Source organism: Artemia sp. Qi Xiang Cuo, chromosome 20, assembly GCF_049724085.1.
Source record: "Artemia sp. Qi Xiang Cuo chromosome 20, ASM4972408v1, whole genome shotgun sequence".
Lineage (NCBI taxonomy): Eukaryota > Metazoa > Arthropoda > Branchiopoda > Anostraca > Artemiidae > Artemia > Artemia sp. Qi Xiang Cuo.
In genome coordinates, this window is record NC_142813.1 from 16,050,999 (window position 1) to 16,069,484 (window position 18,486).

Sequence of the window (18,486 nt, forward strand, 5' to 3'; positions counted from 1 at the left end):
CTTTCAAGAGTAGAATGTCTCAAATGTGTGAGACGTTCGACTTAAAAAGTATGTTTATCTCTTTGTCTTTTCAAATGTATGGATTTGAATTTTTTTTTTTTTTTTTACATGGTCCGGACCGTATCCAGGGTTTTTGTTCAGGGAGGGGGGTACATAAAACTTCAAAGACGCATCTAAAAGTTGTTTGTATGCATTTTGTTACCTTTCACGAGTTGAACAAACATTTCAAGTGGGGGTTCAACCCCCCTGAATATGGCCGTAAACATAGCACACTCTGATCTGCAACAGCAGCCGCCAACCATTGTCTTGAATTTTCTGCGACCTTGCCAATATGAAACTCAAACCAAAATTTGACGTACTATCCGGGTTGGTATCAATCAATCTAAGGTGTCAGTTGTCTATTCTTCTCAATTAACTGCTCACGTCATAGTCTACTTATTTCTGCTTTCCATCTATTTGCATTTATTTAGCATGTTCGCATAACATCAGCTGTTGTGATTTAGGGGCTATTCACTAAGCTTCATGTACACTGGAGACACCCAGACTTTGAGCAGAGATAGATTGTTTATCTTAAGATGTAAACTAAATAAAAAACAACACTTTTTTCAGCTGAAAGTAACGAGCAACATTAAAAATTAAAACGAACATAAATTATTCCGTATATGAGGGGATTGTCCCCCTCCTTAATACCTCACACTTCACACTAAAGTTTTTAGTACTTTTAAAAGAGCTTCTTATTCTAATTAAACGGACGTTGTGTTTCAAGAATTGTTCTTGAAGAATTGGGACAAAGAGTCAAACTTTAGCGTAAACAGCGAGATGTTGAGGAGGAGGCAACCCCCTCCTATACTCAGTTGAAAAACATTGGTTTTTTATTTAATTGCTGATCGTTTTTCAAATAATGCAGGAAAATCTGCCCCCTCCATGAAAAATCCCCAGGGTGGTACAGGCTATGGGCCCGTTCTCCCCCCCCCCCAAAAAAAAAACTTTAATTTTTCATATTTGTCAATACAATTCACAATTGCGCTCTATTTTTTTTTTCAAAGCTCCTGCAATTATTTTGCTAATACAGATCCACCCAAATTTCATTCTTTTGCAAAAAGCTAAATCTTGGGCAAACTTGATGCATAGTAGATTTATTTTAGATCAATCAAATCTGATGGACATCTGGATATTAGATTGAATCTGGTTCTTGAATAACCAAAAACATAACTCGGTCAGTTCACATTTAAAGCCACGAATAGACACTGATAAGATTAGGAACCCATGCTGGTCGCTAAGGAAGTCTGTTATCAAATCAATTAAAAATTTGACCAAAATCTGATGAGCAGGGGCGTTTCGACGGGGGGGGGGGAGGTTCGCGCCGCCCCTCCAACTGTTTTGGCATTCGGTAAAATTTTGCCGAAGGCGAAAATTTTGACAGAAATTTTGCAAAATTGCAAGAAATTTAGCAAAATTCCTTATTTCTGCAGAAAATTCGGCATAAATCAGGTAGCGATACGGTAAAATTTACGAAGATCGCCCTCCCCCAATGAAATGAGTCTCGGGACGCCCCTGCCGATGAGTCTTTGTTAATCAGAATTTCAAGGCTTTGGGTCACACCTCTGAACTCTCATAAACCTGCTACGTTCGTATTTATAGAGAAAACAATAAAACTGAATACCTTTGTAAATACCCATTTGCCACAAAAAGCGAAAAGGTAAAAATACCCTGGAATGGTTTTGTTCAAGCCTTCTATATCTTTTTGTTGTGTAAGTTGCTTCAAAAACTGTAAGATCTGTTAGCATTTATAGATAGGGGACGTCAAAGCTGCCGTACGTTAAAAATGTGGATACATACATGGGCGTACGTAGCTTCTTCTCTAGGGGGGGATTCTGTAATGAAGAGAGGGGGGTGAAGCTATATTGGTAGTTCACAAAACCTTACATTGCCAACAAGTTCTATCATACGTATCAAATCTTTATTAATAAGTAATCACCAAAAATCATAAATCATCAATAAGCTTCAACATTAATCAATCTTCTTGGATTAGAAATAAATCTTTCCAAGAAATTATGGATGATTGCTTCTTGTTTGACTTTTATTCTGTTATTTCGATAGTTTGCTTCCAGCTTTTTAAACCATCTACACTTTATCAACTGCTTTTTTAACCATCTACCTTTGTTTAACTGCTTTTTCAACCATCGGTCTTTTCACCCATATCTAGTGTAAATTTGAAGTTCAAGGGGGGGGGGATCAGCCTCCGCCCTCTGTCCCCCTTCCGTCCGCCCATGGACAAATACCTAATTTTAAGTTTCCTTTAGTTCTTTTCTTAAGAGAGCTAAGCCACGTTTTCCAACAGTCCGTGGTAACGAACTGTAAGTAATGAGCGACCCGGCTCAATGGTAACCGAAACTCTAAAAAACAGAATTTTGATACCAATAGATACATCAAAAACATCAGATTTTAATGCTGATTTCAAAGATATAATTTTCATCAAGTTTAGTCTTGCCCATCGAAAGTTATGTACCTGACAAAATTTGGCTAATTTTAGAAAAAAGGGGAAAAGACCCCCTACAAGTTATAAAACCTTAATGAAAATCACACCATCATATTCAGCGTATCAGACAATCCTACTGTAGAGGTTTCAAGCTCCTATCTATAAAAATGTAGAATTTTGTATTTTTGCCAGAAGAAAGATCACGGATGCGTGGTTATTTATTTTTTTTTCCCAGGGGTGATTGTATCGACCCAGTGGTCCTAGAATATCGTAAGAGGGCTCATTGAAACGGAATTTAAAAGCTCTAGTGCCCTTTTTAAGTGACCAAAAAAATGGAGGGCAACTAGGCCCCCTCCTACGCTAATTTTTCACAAAGTCACCCGATCAAAATTTTGATATAGCCATTTTTCTCAGCATGGTCTAAAATATGATAACAATGTCTTTTAGGATGACTTAATCCCCGGAAGTCCCCGGAAGGAGGGCTGAAAGTTATGAACTTTACTCAATGTTAACATGTAGTATTGGTTATTGGGAAGTATACAGTTGTTTTCAGGGATATTTTTTGTGGTAGGTGGGGGAGGGGTTGGGGCGGGGGTTATATGGTGGGTCTTTCCACGAAGGAAGTTTTCATGGGGGAAGGGACATAGCTATGAAGGGGGTGCCGGATTTCCCAGCATTATTAAAGAAATTAAGTAAAAAAAACAACAAGTTTTTCAACTGATTTCAACTGATCAACTGATTGTGATTAAGGGGTCATTTTTAAAGAATTGGAAAAAATTCGAACTTTAGCCTAAAGAGCAAGGTATTGACTAGGGGGCGAATCCCGTAATATACTTATTATAAATCTATGAATATAGAAGTTCGTTACGTAAGTTAATTCGTAACTTACGTATATTTATAACTAATAAGAACGTTCGTAAATAAAATTAAACAACTTTCGAGAAAGCCATTTAACCAAATGAAAGTAAAATTAATATGCAAATTTTGTTTTAATTATTCATCTACGGTGAGCTAAAATCAAAACCTCCATTAATTCAAAAAGGATCAAAAATTAGATAAAAAAAAGTTTTTTTTTAACTGAAAGTAAGGAGCAACATTAAAACTTAAAACGAACAGAAATTATTCCGTATATGAAAGGGGCTGTCCCCTCTTCAATACCTTGCTCTTCACGCTAAAGTTTGAATATGGCACGCAACTTTATTTTTTAAAACAATAAAAACTTTGCTGTATAGAGCAAGGTATTGAGGAGGGGAAAGCCCCATTCATATACGAAATAATTTCTGTTCGTTTTAAGTTTTAATGTCGCTTCTTACTTTCAGTTAAAAAAAACTTGTTTTTTCTATTTAATACTTACAAAGGATGATTGCAAATGATTGTACTTTTTGGCCATGAAAAGCAGTAGATCGTCACTCAGTAAGATTGGAAGAGGTCGCGATAGATTGGTGTGGAGGAGTGCCTGCAATTATGTTGGCATAAGATGGATTGGTGCTCCAGTGAAATGTTAAAATAGTAGCGGTACTTGTGTATTATTCAGTACACACTTGAGAAGTGGAGTAAGGTTTAGTGAATTTAGGTTCCGTTAAGTTTCAATAGCACTACTAATAATGTACCTTCTCGTATGAGTATAAAGTCATGCTGTGTCCGTTGATACACTGTTTTGTTTTGGGCAACACCCCCTTGTCTTGGAAAAATCTAAATGTTTTTCTTCAGTCCTTGACAAATCCCAAATCTTCATTTGAACATCCATGGTCACACACTATTCTCTATCAGTACATTTCACAAACTAAATGAGTTTTGTGGCTATGTAACCGGTTTGTTCTCGAGTGTGTACTGAATAATGCACAAGTACCGTAGTAGTTAACATATTATCAATGTTAACTAGACCCTAAGTATTGGCAATAGTGTTATTTGGTGTTTATAATGTTCTAAGGCTTTGGTATCTTTGCATATTACAAACTTGTATAACACATTTTGTTAAGTATTTAAACATAATACAAACAAATTATGTTTGGGTTTAGCCAAAATTAATAAGTGGAATTTTGCCGCAACAGCATGTTGTAAAAAAAAAAAAAAGTAAAATTTTAAAAAACAACAGAAATTAGAAAAGGTTGAAACATAAAACGAATCTACTTTAATTTCTATTCCAAATATGTCAAATCTACCAAGTTGAAAGTTAAATGTCGAAACATATTAGCATAAGACAACTTGCTTAATTTTAAAAAAAGATGGAAGAACCCTTCAAAAAGGGTATAATGTTTATGAAATTATATTTCAGTTCAATTACAAATTCTACTCTGCTTCTTATGCTTCTACCCTGCTTCTTGGCCAAAAAATTGTGTACATTTTTCATGGAGTTAGTCACGGCGCAACAGTGGCGCTAATCGGGGAGTGATAGAGGGTATTTGCCCCCTGGATTTTTAAACATCCATTTTTTTGAATGTTCAGTGAAAATCTAGAAAAAGAACCCCCTTTCAGATTTTGAAAATATTTACTCTTAGATTTTTTTTTTATTTTCAATAAAAACAAACGCTTGTCTACATTTTCATGAATTGGTACCACTGAGACAGAGGTAAGCATATATTAGAATTATATAAGGGGGGGGGGGAATGAGTAGGACCCAACCGAAAAGCTGAAGAAGCCAAAGGGCTGAGATTCTAATTAGGACAAGTTTATCTCCATTAAGAATATCTTTATTTAGCATTGATATTCGTATTGAAAAATTATCGTTGTCTTTATTTTATTAAAATTAAGAATGTGCATGCTAATGAATCACCTTCATTTTACCAGGGAGACCCACATGAAGCAGACAATCCGAATTCTGGCGTTTCTGCATTCCGATTTATGCTGGAAGCAAATAAAGGCAGAACAATGCTCGAGTTCCAAGAACTGATGACCGTTTTTCAACTTTTACACTGGAATGGATCTTTAAAAGCTATGCGAGAACGCCAATGCTCGAGACAGGCAAGGAATCTTTACATATATTTCGTCCAAAATCCTTGTTTTCGGTATAATCCCCTTCCTCAATGTATTTGGGAGAAGTTTAATTTTTATAGAATGCCATATGATATTCCATCATTGGCATTTTTCTTTCTTCTCTAATGTCGCCGTGGCTTTTCTGTTGTAAGAGAACCATGTTTCAGAGGAAGCAAAAGATGGCATTGGTTATTTAGATGTACATAGGGGGAAGGCAAGGGAAACTGGGAATAACATTTGTATCAAAGAACTTATTAGCAATTATTAGCAACGAGCATAAGAAGTTTTGTTTTCTGAGTCAGGTTTTACTGATTTTTTACTCTTCCTAGCCCCCTCCTCTCTCTCTCTACCTGTGTTGCTCACTCACGTTTTTCTTTAATAGAAGGGCTCTAGCTTTTTTTCTTTATTTTGTACCCTCTAATATGTTGGTCTTTGAGCCTAAAAGGATTCTATTATATATACACAGTTTGAAATTAAAGTTTGAGCTGTTCCCTTAGACCCAAAAACATCATTTAAAAACATGTTGAGTTTATATATCAGCCGACAAAAAAAAAAATATCATTTCAGGGGGATTAGAGCAGGACCATGTCCAAGGTGGAATAACTGGTTATACCCCCTCCCCCCATCCCGAAATCCCCGACTCGTAAAAAGGTAACAAAAATGTATATGAACACATTTTTGATGTGTTATGTAAAGTTAATTCCCTTAGACCCAAAAAATTCCCTAAAAACTCCCTAAAAGTTAGTTCCCTTAGACCCAAAAACATCTGTTTTAGATTGTTACAAAGAGAGTAATATAAGTTTCTAAAGAACAACTGAAATGAATTTAAATCCACAAAGGGAGACTCTAAGACATAAACAAACCATGTGAGAAGCTTACGCTTGTCTGAGGAGCCGAAGTCCACCCGAAATATTCAAGTAAGACTTCAAATAGAACACGTTTAATTATGTAAATAAATAAAAGAACGAAAAATAGGTTTAAAATGCAGTCATTAGTGATAGCTCAATTTCTAGGCATGTCTGTTACCTGCTTATTATTTTCAATTACGTGTTTCTGGAACGGATTATATTTGTAAAATAATAAGCACTGATAAAGCTTTTAATACGTATATATCTCATTTACTTATCTGGGTAGTTTAATAGCCTAACTAAGTTGGTTTAGTTATATTCTCTAAGATGCTTGAATAAAACTACTGAATGGTTTCCTGATGTTAAAGTAGTAATAGAAACAGAATAATAATCTTTCTTTCGAATATACCCTTAATTTCTTCGTATGTTATAAAAATTAACCAGATAGTTTTGCTATTTTCTACCTCAATAAATATTATTGTAACACATAATGTTCGATAATGATAGAATTGTAATCATCATCACTTCTGACACAATGATAAGTTGACTACAATAATTGTGTAGGTTTTATGTGTTCAAACTGAGACATGTCAATTGTTTTTTTTTTTTTTAAATTTCAAACTAATAATTATGATCAATTATTGTTCGTTCTCTGGGGTCTTTTGTGGTGGTCGATAAGTAGCTCAATAAGGACTTCAATTTTGGACAATTAAAAATTAGATGGCAGCACGTTTTATGTAGAAATAGTTGATTTTTGGAGTTTCTTGTGCTGGCACTTTGTACACGGATATATCCTTTATGAATTTTAGCAGACTGTGGCCGATACCATCTTTAGTTCAAAGCCAAAGTAATAATCTTAGGTGCCAGTAATGATACACTACCACAGTTTTTTTGTTTTATTTCATCAAACTAGTAGCTCTTTTAGGTAATATTGTGTAACAAAGTGGAGGTTATGTTTAGACTTGAAGTTTGTTTGATGGCACGGAAGTAACTACAACGATATGATCTCGCTTCCAATGTAGCCTGTCTGGTCAGACGAAACTTGCAGAATATCAAATTTCCAGCAGTTGGTACATATAACACACTGATTCTGTAAATACAAGAATAGATGCTTAAAAGGTTTACTCACTGTTGCTTTTCCTTAACCGTATAGCCGATTTGGGATTTTACAGACTCTATACTCCAGTTGAAACATCTTTGTCTACAATTATTTTGCTGCTAAGACACTTTGCTGATACTGATGGAAAGCTGGGATTTAAAAATACACATATACGAAAAAATGTCTGGCTGGCAGAGATTATTATATGCAGGGCTCAGGGTTGCCAACTGCCGTCGTCTAAAAAGAGTGCAAGTCAAAACATTTGTTTGGCTCAGGGTTGCCAACTGCTGATGTCTAAAAAGAGTGCAAGTAAAAAAATTTGTGGGCGCAAGGTGGAAGCCGCGCCCAGTTAAATAATAGACACGGATTAGTTAGATAATATTGTTGTTTTTACAGATTAATAAAAAAAAACCATTGCACAAAATAAGTTTTTCAAAAAAAATTAAAGAAATCCATTAAACCGAAATGAAAAAAAAAAATAGAATCAAATAATGTACCAAGCATGCAACTACCACAAATCAGTATCAATAAATAAATGAAACCCTAAAAAAACATAAACTTAATTAAGTCAAACCCAAAACGAGCAGAAATTAATCTGAGTAGGGTTCTAATCCCTATGCTTTCTAAAAGCCAGAATATAATTTGTACTTCACTGAAAAAAATTCAAATGAATTTACTGGAAAAATGTGCCTGGTCAGTTTAACATACATATGCTGATATTTATTCCTTAAAATCTTAATTAATTTTTTATTTCTTAAAGTTTTAAAATTGAAACATTTAAAATAATTTTTTTCAGTGAAGTAGCATACATATTATATTCTGACTTTTAGAAAGCATAGGGTTTAGAACCCTACTCAGATTAATTACTGCCCGTTTTGAGTTTGACTTATATTAATTTCTGTTTGTTTTGGGTTTCATTTATTTATTGATACTGATTGATACTGATATTGATACTGATTTTATAATGATGAGCGTGGTGGGGGGGGGGGGGTATTCGCCCTCCGATCACTTTTGACTATTAATAGCGGCACTAGATCTCTTAATTCACAATTGAAACAGTCCTTTTTGAAGTTTCAATGACAAAGCTGGCGTAGACCTAATTTCCAGAACTTTCAACTACGTTGAACAAAATGTCTATCTCAAAATTTTGATTGGATGTGTTTGGGGAAATGGTGGGCGTGAGAGGGGAATTAGTTGCCTCCCAATCACTTTCGACTATTAAAAAGGTTCGAACACTGGAATGTTTTATTTTAGTTATGCTGACTGTAACGTGTTTTATTTAAATTATACAAAAAAAAAATACACATACCCAAAATAACGGTGAGAGGGGGATTAGTTGCCATCCAATCACTTTCGACACTAGCCAATCGAATGAGCCCTTTCTCAGGTCTCTGCGACAAAGATTTCAATTAAAACCTTATATGCCCCCAGGGCATTACCTAAAACCTTATCCCTGAGGGCTCTGGGGGGAGTGTCATCCTAAAATACCTAATTTCCAGAACTTTGAACTACGTTGAACACAATGAATATCTCAAAAGTTTGATTGGATGTGTTTGGGGAAATGGTGGGCGTTAGAGGGGGGTTAGTTGCCTCTAATTACTTTCGACTATTAAAAAGAGCACTAGCCCTTTCAATTTCCAATCGAATGAGCCCTTTTTGAAGTTTATACGACAACTATTTCTATAAGAACCTTGTATACCCCCCCGGCATAACTTACAACCCTTGCCCCGAGGGAACCCTTGCCCTGAGGGATGTGGGGGGAGGGGGTTGTCATCCTCAAAGAATTTCCACAACTTTTAACTACGTTAAAAAATTGGATATCTGAAAATTTTGATTGGATGTGTTTGGGGAAATGGTGGGCGTGAGAGGGAGGGTTACCTGCCCTTCAATTACTTTCGACTATTAAAAAGAGCACTAGCCATTTCAGTTTCCAATCGAATGAGTTCTTTTTGAAATTTTTTACGAAAACGCTTTCTATAAAAACCTTATATGCCCCCAGGGCATAACTTACAACCCTTGCCCTGAAGGTTTTGGGGGGGGGGTGTTGTCATCCTTAAAGACCTAACTTCCAAAACTTTCAACTACGTTGAACAAAATGGCTATCTAAAAATTTTGATTGGATGTGTTTGGTGAAAAGGAGGGGGATTAGTTGCCCTCTAATCACTTTCGACTATTATGAAACGGCACTAGCCCTTTGGATTTCCAATCGAATGATCCCTTTTTCAAGTTTCTACGACAAATCCTTCAATAAAAACCTTATATGCCCCCAGGGCATAACTTATAACCCTTGCCTTGAGGGCTCCAAGGGGGGTTATCATCATCAAAAACCTAATTTCTAGAACTTTCAACTACGTTAAACAAAATGGATATCTCAAAATTTAGGTTGGATGTGTTTGGATAAATCGTGGGCGTGAGAGGGGGTTAGGTGCCCTCCAATCACTTTCGACTATTAAAAAGGGCACTAGCCATTTCAATTTCCAGTCAAATGAGCCTGTTGTGAAGTTTCTAGGACAACGCTTTCTATAAAAACCTTATATGCCCCTAGGGCATAACTTACAACCTTTGCCCTGAGGGCTATGGCGAGATTGTCCTCCTCAAAGACCTAATTTCAAGAATTTTCAACAACTTTGAAAAATGGCTATCTCAAAATTTTCATTGGATGTATTTGAGGAAATGGTGGGCGTGAGAGGGGGATTAGTTGCCCTCCAATCAATTTCGACAATTAAAAAGGGCACTAGCCCTTTGAATTTCCAATCGAATCAGCCTTTTTTGAAGTTTCTACGACAAAGCTTTCTATAAAAACCTTATATGCCCCCAGGGCATAACTTACAACCCTTGCCCTGAGGGCTGTGGGGAAGGGTCCTCCTCTAAAACATAATTCCTTTTCGAAGTTTGTACGACAACTCCTTCGATACGAAGTGCCCTGGTCTAGAAAAAAAAAAAACAAAACCAAAAAACAATAGATTGTGCCAACATCGTTCTTTACTTGGCAGCGCCTCTGATAAAAGGTAATGCTCTGCTAGAAATCCTGCATGCGTTAATTTTGTTTGCTTGGATTTTTAACTGAACTATAGTTGACTTCATCAAATATTTTGATAAGGTTTTGTCTCCATTTTGTCCAACACTGTAGTCAAGTAGTCAAGTCAAGTAGCTAGCTGACTTCACTGTAGTCAAGTAGTCAAGTCAAGTACCATAAGCAAAAAAAAAAAAAAAAAAAAAAAAAAAATCTTATTCTCACGAAACAATTCTTGCTCTTCCTGTAGTAGATTTTCTCCTTCTTTACTTTTCTTGTAAGTTTATTTCCTATTTTGTAGGAAATGAGTAGTTTTCTGGTACATTACCAGAAAAAGGATAGCTGCTTTTTTGGCTATAGTACTGTTTTGCTTTGATTACATTAAGCTTGAGTATATTAATGAATATGAGTAAATGCAAAAGAGACAAGAGTTCTGACAAAGGGGTATTTTAGATCATATGAATTAGAGAAAACAGTCTTTTTGGACAGTTTATCCCGACTACACAGAAGTGCAAATGTAAATTTTCTACTGTATAAAAATCACATCAATAACTTGTAAAAAGTTCAATGATACAAATGACATAACATTTTATTTTGATGTATTTGCAATGTCGATCGAGGAGAAGTCGGAATCCGTCAATAACAACACTGAATTCCATAATAATAATGAAGTTAATAAACCAAATTCTTTGTTATGTTTTCAAAGAAATGTTTCCAGTGCATAAACAGCAAAAATCACAATTCACCCCCAGCTCTTTTTACAGCTAAAAGGATTGACTTGCATATAGCTAGAACATCAAGAGGATCTGACTGTTTTTCTTGAAGCAACAAAAGGCTTATTTCTGTGCAAAACATTCCAGTGTTGTATATTCTACCTCAAAGCATAAAAAAAACTATGAGGATTTGACGGTCTAAGAAAGCCAGCCCCTGGGCCCCTGGCTGGTAAGATAAGATTTCTATTTAAGCAAAAATGGCTATCACAAACAGAGATGAGTCATTCGCGCTTTAAAATGATGCATAGGCAAAAAGTCTTTGCAGAATTTTATTAGTTTGAGTGTACACTTTGAATAAGTTTGTTTTGGTTGTTGATTCTCCATCACCTTATGCATGGTGCACACTCACTTTTCCATTTCGAAGAAGAATGGTTACGCCACACAGCTTTTGACTTCCTTCTATAAAATTTGATTTTGAATTACCGTGTTTTCACTTGTTATTTAGACTTTAATTTGATCTACTTCTTCTTAAATGGTTGATAATACTGGAAAGACAGCTGAGGGATGGCAGAGGCGGAGATAAGAGAGATCATACCGGCTAGTTGGTGTATTTTTTTTTTGCACTCATAAATTAATTTGAAGTTTTTTTTTTATTTCGTTAATACTTTTTCTATCATCATTTCGTAAAAGCGTGCAATGAAAAAAAAAACAATGTGCTTTGCACACGAAAAGTTGCAAGTTGACAACCCTGGCAGAGCTGTGACGCTGCGGTCAATAGTCCAAAAGCATGTATATTGCAAATGTATGTTTTTTAACCTTTAACAGATAGGGAAAATGTTGCAGATGCATGTTTTAGGTATATACAATTTCACAAGGCGTTTTTAAGCCTATTTAGGCATATAACAACCGATTGAGCTCGTCGAGCTAAATCCAATTATATATCTAACTCGGAAAATGACTTTTCGAGTTTACACATTATTTAACCTTTTAAGGATTGTGTAATATCTACAGGCAGGCTAGCTGCCAAATCACTCCGCACTTCTCACCTGGCATGTACGAAGGAGGGAGGGGGGGGGGGAGCAGGACTTATGACACCCCTGAATATCGAGATTCTTATGATTTTCTCTATATGTTCTCATACTCTCCGTATATATGGACTTTTATTGCGTTGTTTTTTAGTCTTCAGTCTGTTGAATTTTCACTTCATTCCGAAATAAATTCTTGCAATCCGTTCCCCCTTCTAACTACAAACATTTTGAAATTAAAAATAGCACGGCTTAAACGCAGGGCTTTTTACTTCGGCTTTAGGAATTCATAAGAGATCATATGATATTTGTTGTCAAAACAAGATCTATAGCCAACGTAATCCAAACTCAATGTGTGGATTTAGGGCGTATCCAGGGTTTTGTTCGAGGTGGGATGGGGCTGGGGGTAAATAACTTAAAATTAATAAAAAATTTGTTTATATGCATTTTGTTACTTTTTTACGAGTCAGAAAAAATTCAGGGGGGGGGGGGGTTCAAAACTTATAACCTCCCTGATACGGCCTTGGTATCGATTGACTAGTCTGGTCCGTTTTTAGTCCTTTTTCGTTTGATTTTCAAGACACTTAAGGTTCCTGATTAATCCAAAAATTTTATATATCTTCTTATATCCCATGCAAAATATTTTGGCAGCATTAATTGAAAAAGTGGTATGTTGCATTACATAAATTGTACAGGAGACGAGAAAAACTAAAATAAATGCATCATGTTTTGAATATAATTAAGGACCAGATGTTTGTGCCGGCAATATTTTCAAATACTGTGTATATTCTTCTCGCAAAAAATAGTTCGATTGTGGTATGTTGCGTAGCATAAAATGTACAGAAGATCAGAAAAACTCAAATATGTGTTTCAGGTTTTTCGACTTTAATTAAGGACCAGGTGTTTGCATGTGGAATACTTTGAGTTTTAGCATATATATTTCTTCCCAAATCATGGTTGCAGTGGTAGGTGCAACTTAGTAAACAGCGAACACCAGCTCATAGTAACCAAAAGTTAAGAAACGCGCTTAGAAAAAAAACTGCCTAGTGGAAAAAATTGCCATCTGACACTGATTCAGGAACTATATTTTCGTTCGTGTTAAAAATACAAGTTTCTTGCGAATGGTGATTTCGAAAAAAGCCTGAAACACCTCGAAAATGGCGTCAGATCAAAATGAAAAGTGTACCATTGGAATCACCATGGCCGAAAACCTTGTTCAGGGAAATTACAGTCCCCAACCTTGAACAACAAGGAAAATCACTTCTTTGCATGGGTAGCACTGATCTGTCTCCTATTGTGTGTGTGAGTGTGTTTTTTTTCCTGGGCTAGCGGTTTACCAGAACATCATAGAGAGATGCTTAATGGCTCATAACTACGTTTTCTTTATAAACTCCACCACCTGCAAGTGCCAAATGGCACTAAAAATGGCACTATTGATGCCATTTCTCAAGCGGAAATACTAGGGGCTAGTGGGCTGCCAGAACTTCTTAGAGAGATGTTTAATGGCTGATTTGAAAGCTATTGCTCATGTCTACGTGATTTTAATCAGTTTTGCCATCCGTAAGTGCCAAATTGCGCAAAAAACGATACTTTTGGTGGGTGCCATGTCTCAAGTGGAAAAGCTGGGGAAGGTCGGCGACCAGTACATTTAGAGTGACGTTTAATGGATTATTTGAAAGCTATTGCTCATGCCTATGTGATGTTTATCAGTGGTACCATCCGTAAGTACGATATAGTCCTAAAAACAATACTTTTGATGTCACTTCTTAAATAGAAAAGCTTTAAAGCATAAAACAAAATCGCCTTTGCAACTATCATGGTCGAAAACCCGTAATTGGAGGTTTGCAGGAACACCCCTTATGTTTTTCTTCACCAAGCCCCCTTAATAAGGTACACAAATGACGAAAAGCAGTTATATATCAAATAACATTATTCGAGGCGTGGTTTGTTGGTTAAGTGTTAGACTTCGTAACAGATTGTCTTGCGTTCGATTTCTGCTTGGGTGTTTTTTTTTTCAATTATGGTTTCTTCCTTCTCTACAATCATTTTCAGATAATTTCACCGTTTTTGTAAATATGATGCACTCATTTTTTAAAGCATGTCACAGGAAGGTATTTGGTCAAACATTTTGATTCCAATGGGAATAAAGGTCATCCAGCTCATGGTTTGCAACGACATTCTGAGTAGATCTCTAAATCCATACCCCAACGAATGGCGTAATTTTGTCAAAATCCTGTGGAGAGGGTGGGGGGGATCAAAGTTGGAGCCAATTTTCCCAAATCAAATGAAAATGACAGAGAAAACTGAAAAACTAGCCGTATAGTAATACAAAAGGTAAAGATGGACCTGTTTTAGTGGATGCTTGAATTATGCAGGATTATCTTAGTATTAACAACCTTTTTGGAGAAACTAAATTTTAGCTGCGAGGGGGGGGCAAACTGGGGTATAGAGGAAAACTGAGGTCTGGGAGGGGAAGTTTTCCCCTCTAGACCATATGAATTTACGCCCCAGACCCAAACCCCTTTCAACCTAGGGATTGAAAAAGTATAGGAGAGAGATTTTGGAACCAGTCAAACCTATAAATTAAAAAAAGCAGTATTTATTGTTATACTTACTTATTCAAATTATTTACTCGACAATTCTACCGTAATATTCTCTCCATACGTAAGTTTGTGCATTCAAAGAGGAAGTAAGACAAATGAAAACAGTTCCGTAGGACAATTCAGGTAATTCTTCCCAAAATTTTTTAAATGAAAACAAACTTAGTTTGTAATACCATTTATCGTGCTTAGGCTACACAAGAAATAATCTTTTTTTTTTAAATTTCCATTCATTACTGAGTAATGAGTGGTTTTTCATTTAGGGACATGTCAAATAAATCCCTAAGCCTAAGGCATATTTCTGTTGAGCTAGCAAAATTTTCCGCAAGTATGTCGATATAAAAACCTGTCCGCTCAGTTAACCTTTTGTGTTAAGCTACTCGCCTTGAGCTACTTTCTTAAGTGTGAATAAATTTATTTTTGCAAAACAAAGGATTAAAGATTTATTTCTTCTCTTTTAAATTTTTTTTTACAAAAGAAACGACACTATGTTTTGTTTTATTTTTTCCCATCTAAACTTATTTTATCCTTCAATTCTTGTACGGCTTCTTAGTTCAGCTCCTTAATAAGGGTTGAGGTGTCTTATCTCCCCTAGATTGGAGGTGATTAGAAATTGTATTAAAAGAAAGTTTTCAACTGAAACTAAGGACCAACATTAAAACTTAAAGAGAACGGAAATTATTCCGTATAAATAGAAAAGGTAACAGCAGTGTTGTTTCTAAATTAAATTTTAGTAAAAAACAAACATAGATTAATTTTAAAAAACGAAATTTTTCAGAGGGAAGTAAAGTGCGAAGTTGAAACTTAAAACGAGCAAAAATTATCACTTCACAGCCTATCTAACATATATCAACAAAACTAATACAAATAAATCAACTGGTGGTATTTCCCTATGTTTGCAGAATTACAGAAAACTAGCGCTTTACTGAAAACACCAAAGCCAAGTATAAAAACAAGAATGTTGATTTAGGAGTCAAAAGTAAATACGTAGCCTCACAATAACAAACTAATCTATAACGCTTTTCATAGTCCTACAGGAGCTGTGATATCAGTAACTTTCAATATAGCCTACAATTAAAATTATCTTAAAAACTTAGGCATGAAAATAACAAGTCTAAAGTCATTGCACAGCATATAAAATAATGGGTTGATTTATCAGGTAACTACTTGGTCTCACCTAGTATTACTCGAAATGAAGAACAGATCAACCGTAATATGAACTCTGGAAATCGAGTTATTTCTCTCTTTAAAACGGAGGATTTTAAGTTGTGATTAAATAAAAAAAACAAGTTTTTTTAACTGAAAGTAAGGAACGACGTTAAAACTTAAAACGAACAGAAATTATTCCGTATATGAACCGGGCTGTCCCCTCCTCAACGCCTCGCTCTTTACGCTAAAGTTTTTTTATTGTTTAAAAAAATAGTTGTGAGAAAGTCAAACTTTAGCGTAAAGAGCGAGGCGTTGAGGAGGGGACAGCCCCTTCATATACGGAATAATTTCTGTTCGTTTTAAGTCTTAATGTCGTTCCTTACTTTCAGTTAAAAAAACTTGTTTTTTTTTATTTAATTTTTGAATGTTTTTGAATTAATGCAGGTTTTGATATTGGGTCACCGTACATGAATAAATTAAACAAAACTTGCATATTATATTTGGTTAAAGGGCTTTCTCCAAACTTGTTTAATTTTATTTACGAACGTTTTTATTAGTAATAAATATACGTAACTTATAATTAACTTACGTAACGAACTTCTATATTCATTAATTTTTAACACGTATATTAGAGGGTTCGCCCCCTAGTCAATACCCTGCTCTTCAAACTATAGTTCAAATTTTTTTTCCAGTTCTTTAAAAATGACCTCTTAATCACAATCAGTTGATCAGTTGAAAAACTTGTTTTTTTTTTATTTAATTCCTGATCTTTTTCTTTAATAATGCTGGGAAATCCGGCGCCCCCTTCATAGCAATGTCCCTTCCTCCATGGAAAGATCCTTCCATATAGCCCCCCACCCTCTCCATCCCCCACCTACCAGAAAAAATCAAAACAGAAAAAGAAATAATAAATAACAAAAAAAAATAAAATAATTTAAAAAATATTAAATATAAAAAATATAATAAAACACACAGGGTACATTGTGGGATCAAGTCATCCTAAAAGACATTTTTATCATATTTTCGACCATGCTGAACAAAATGGCTATCTCAAAATTTTGATCGGGTGATTTTGGGAACAAAATGAGCGTGGAAGGGGGCCTAGTTGCCCTCCATTTTTTTGGTCACTTAAATAGGGCACTATAACTTTTAATATACTTTCGAGTGAATATTCCCATGATATTTTAGGACCATTTGGTCGATACGATCACCCCTGGGAAAAAAAACACAAAAACAAAACAAAGAAACAAACAAATAAAAAAGCATCCATGATCTTTCTTCTGGCAAAAAATGCAAAATTCCACATTTTTGCAGGTAGGAGCTTCAAACCTCTACAGTAGGGTTCTCTTATACGCTGAATATGATGGTGTGATTTTCATTAAGGTTCTATAACTTTTAGGGGGTCTTTCCCCATTTTTTCTAAAATCAGCCAAATTTTTTCAGGCACGTAACTTTTGATGGGTAAGATTAAACTTAATGAAACTTATATATTTGAAATCAGAATTAAAATCTGATTCTTTTGATGTATCTATTGGTATCAAAATCCCGTTTTTTAGAGTTTCGGTTACCATTGAGCCGGGTCGCTCCTTACTTACAGTTCGTTACCACGAACTGTTTGATACAAATTCTAAAGCGAGTTTGTAGTCCTAATACTAATCAGGTTCTTTCTCTTTGAACTGGTCTGCAAAACAATCATGAAATGCCCTTTTCAGACCCCAAACGACAGTCAATCATTGAACTGAACTCATTGTGAGGAAGTGATGCCAAATTAAACGAAAAAAATAAACAAAACAACAATCTAAATGTGTATTTTCCTTCATACTGTTAAAATTGTCCTTAAAAGGTTTACTTTTACCGTACCAAAACTCCTATATTGTTTTGTGTTTTCAGTAAAGCGCTAGTTTTCTGTAATCCTACATACACAGAGAAATATCACCACTTAATTTATTTGTATTAGTTTTATTAATATATGTTAAATAGGCTGTGAAGTAATCATTTTTGTTCGTTTTAAGTTTCAACTTCGCTCTTTACTTCCCTCGGAAAATCTTAGTTTTTTTTTTAAATTAATATAGTTAAGCTGCAGCAGTTGAGCCAATCAATAGGGTTTTCTGAGGCTGAGGGATTGTGGGGTATTTTTCTTCTTTTTTTTAGTGGAGGAGGGGGGACAAAATTGCAGGCAATTTTCCCAAATCAAGTGAATATGGCAGTGAAAACTGAAAATGAGCTATACAGTACTATAAAGGTAAAGATATACTAAAGAAAACTTACCCGTTTCTCTGGATACTTGAATTATGCAGGGTTATCTTAGTTTTGACAGTATTTTCGGAGAAACTACATTTCAGCTGGGAGGGGAAAAACTGGGTCTGGGGGACAGTTGCCCCCAGCCCCATAGCAAACTACGCTCCTGCACGAAACCTTGCCTTGCTAAAAACCATTTGAACTCAAGGAAATTTTTGTAAAATCAATTTCACGAAGCCTAATAAAAATTTATGTCTGATATAGCGTTTTCAAAATAGATGCATCCAGCTTTAGTTGTGAAACCTCTGTCCATTAGCTCCGTTATTGTCGGCAGAATTTTCTCAATGTC

At 35.3% G+C, this 18,486-nt stretch overlaps 1 protein-coding gene across 2 annotated transcripts in view; it reads left to right on the top strand.

Moving 5' to 3' along the window:
• The window catches only part of lft (Limb expression 1 family member lowfat), a 160,713-nt gene that overhangs the window by 137,339 nt on the left and 4,888 nt on the right, over positions 1 to 18,486 (top strand). For both annotated transcript variants that reach the window (XM_089106370.1, XM_089106371.1), the window contains exon 4: positions 5,267 to 5,440. In XM_089106370.1, coding sequence (XP_088962496.1) covers positions 5,267 to 5,440 — 174 coding nt within the window. The remainder of the gene's footprint in view (positions 1 to 5,266; positions 5,441 to 18,486) is intronic.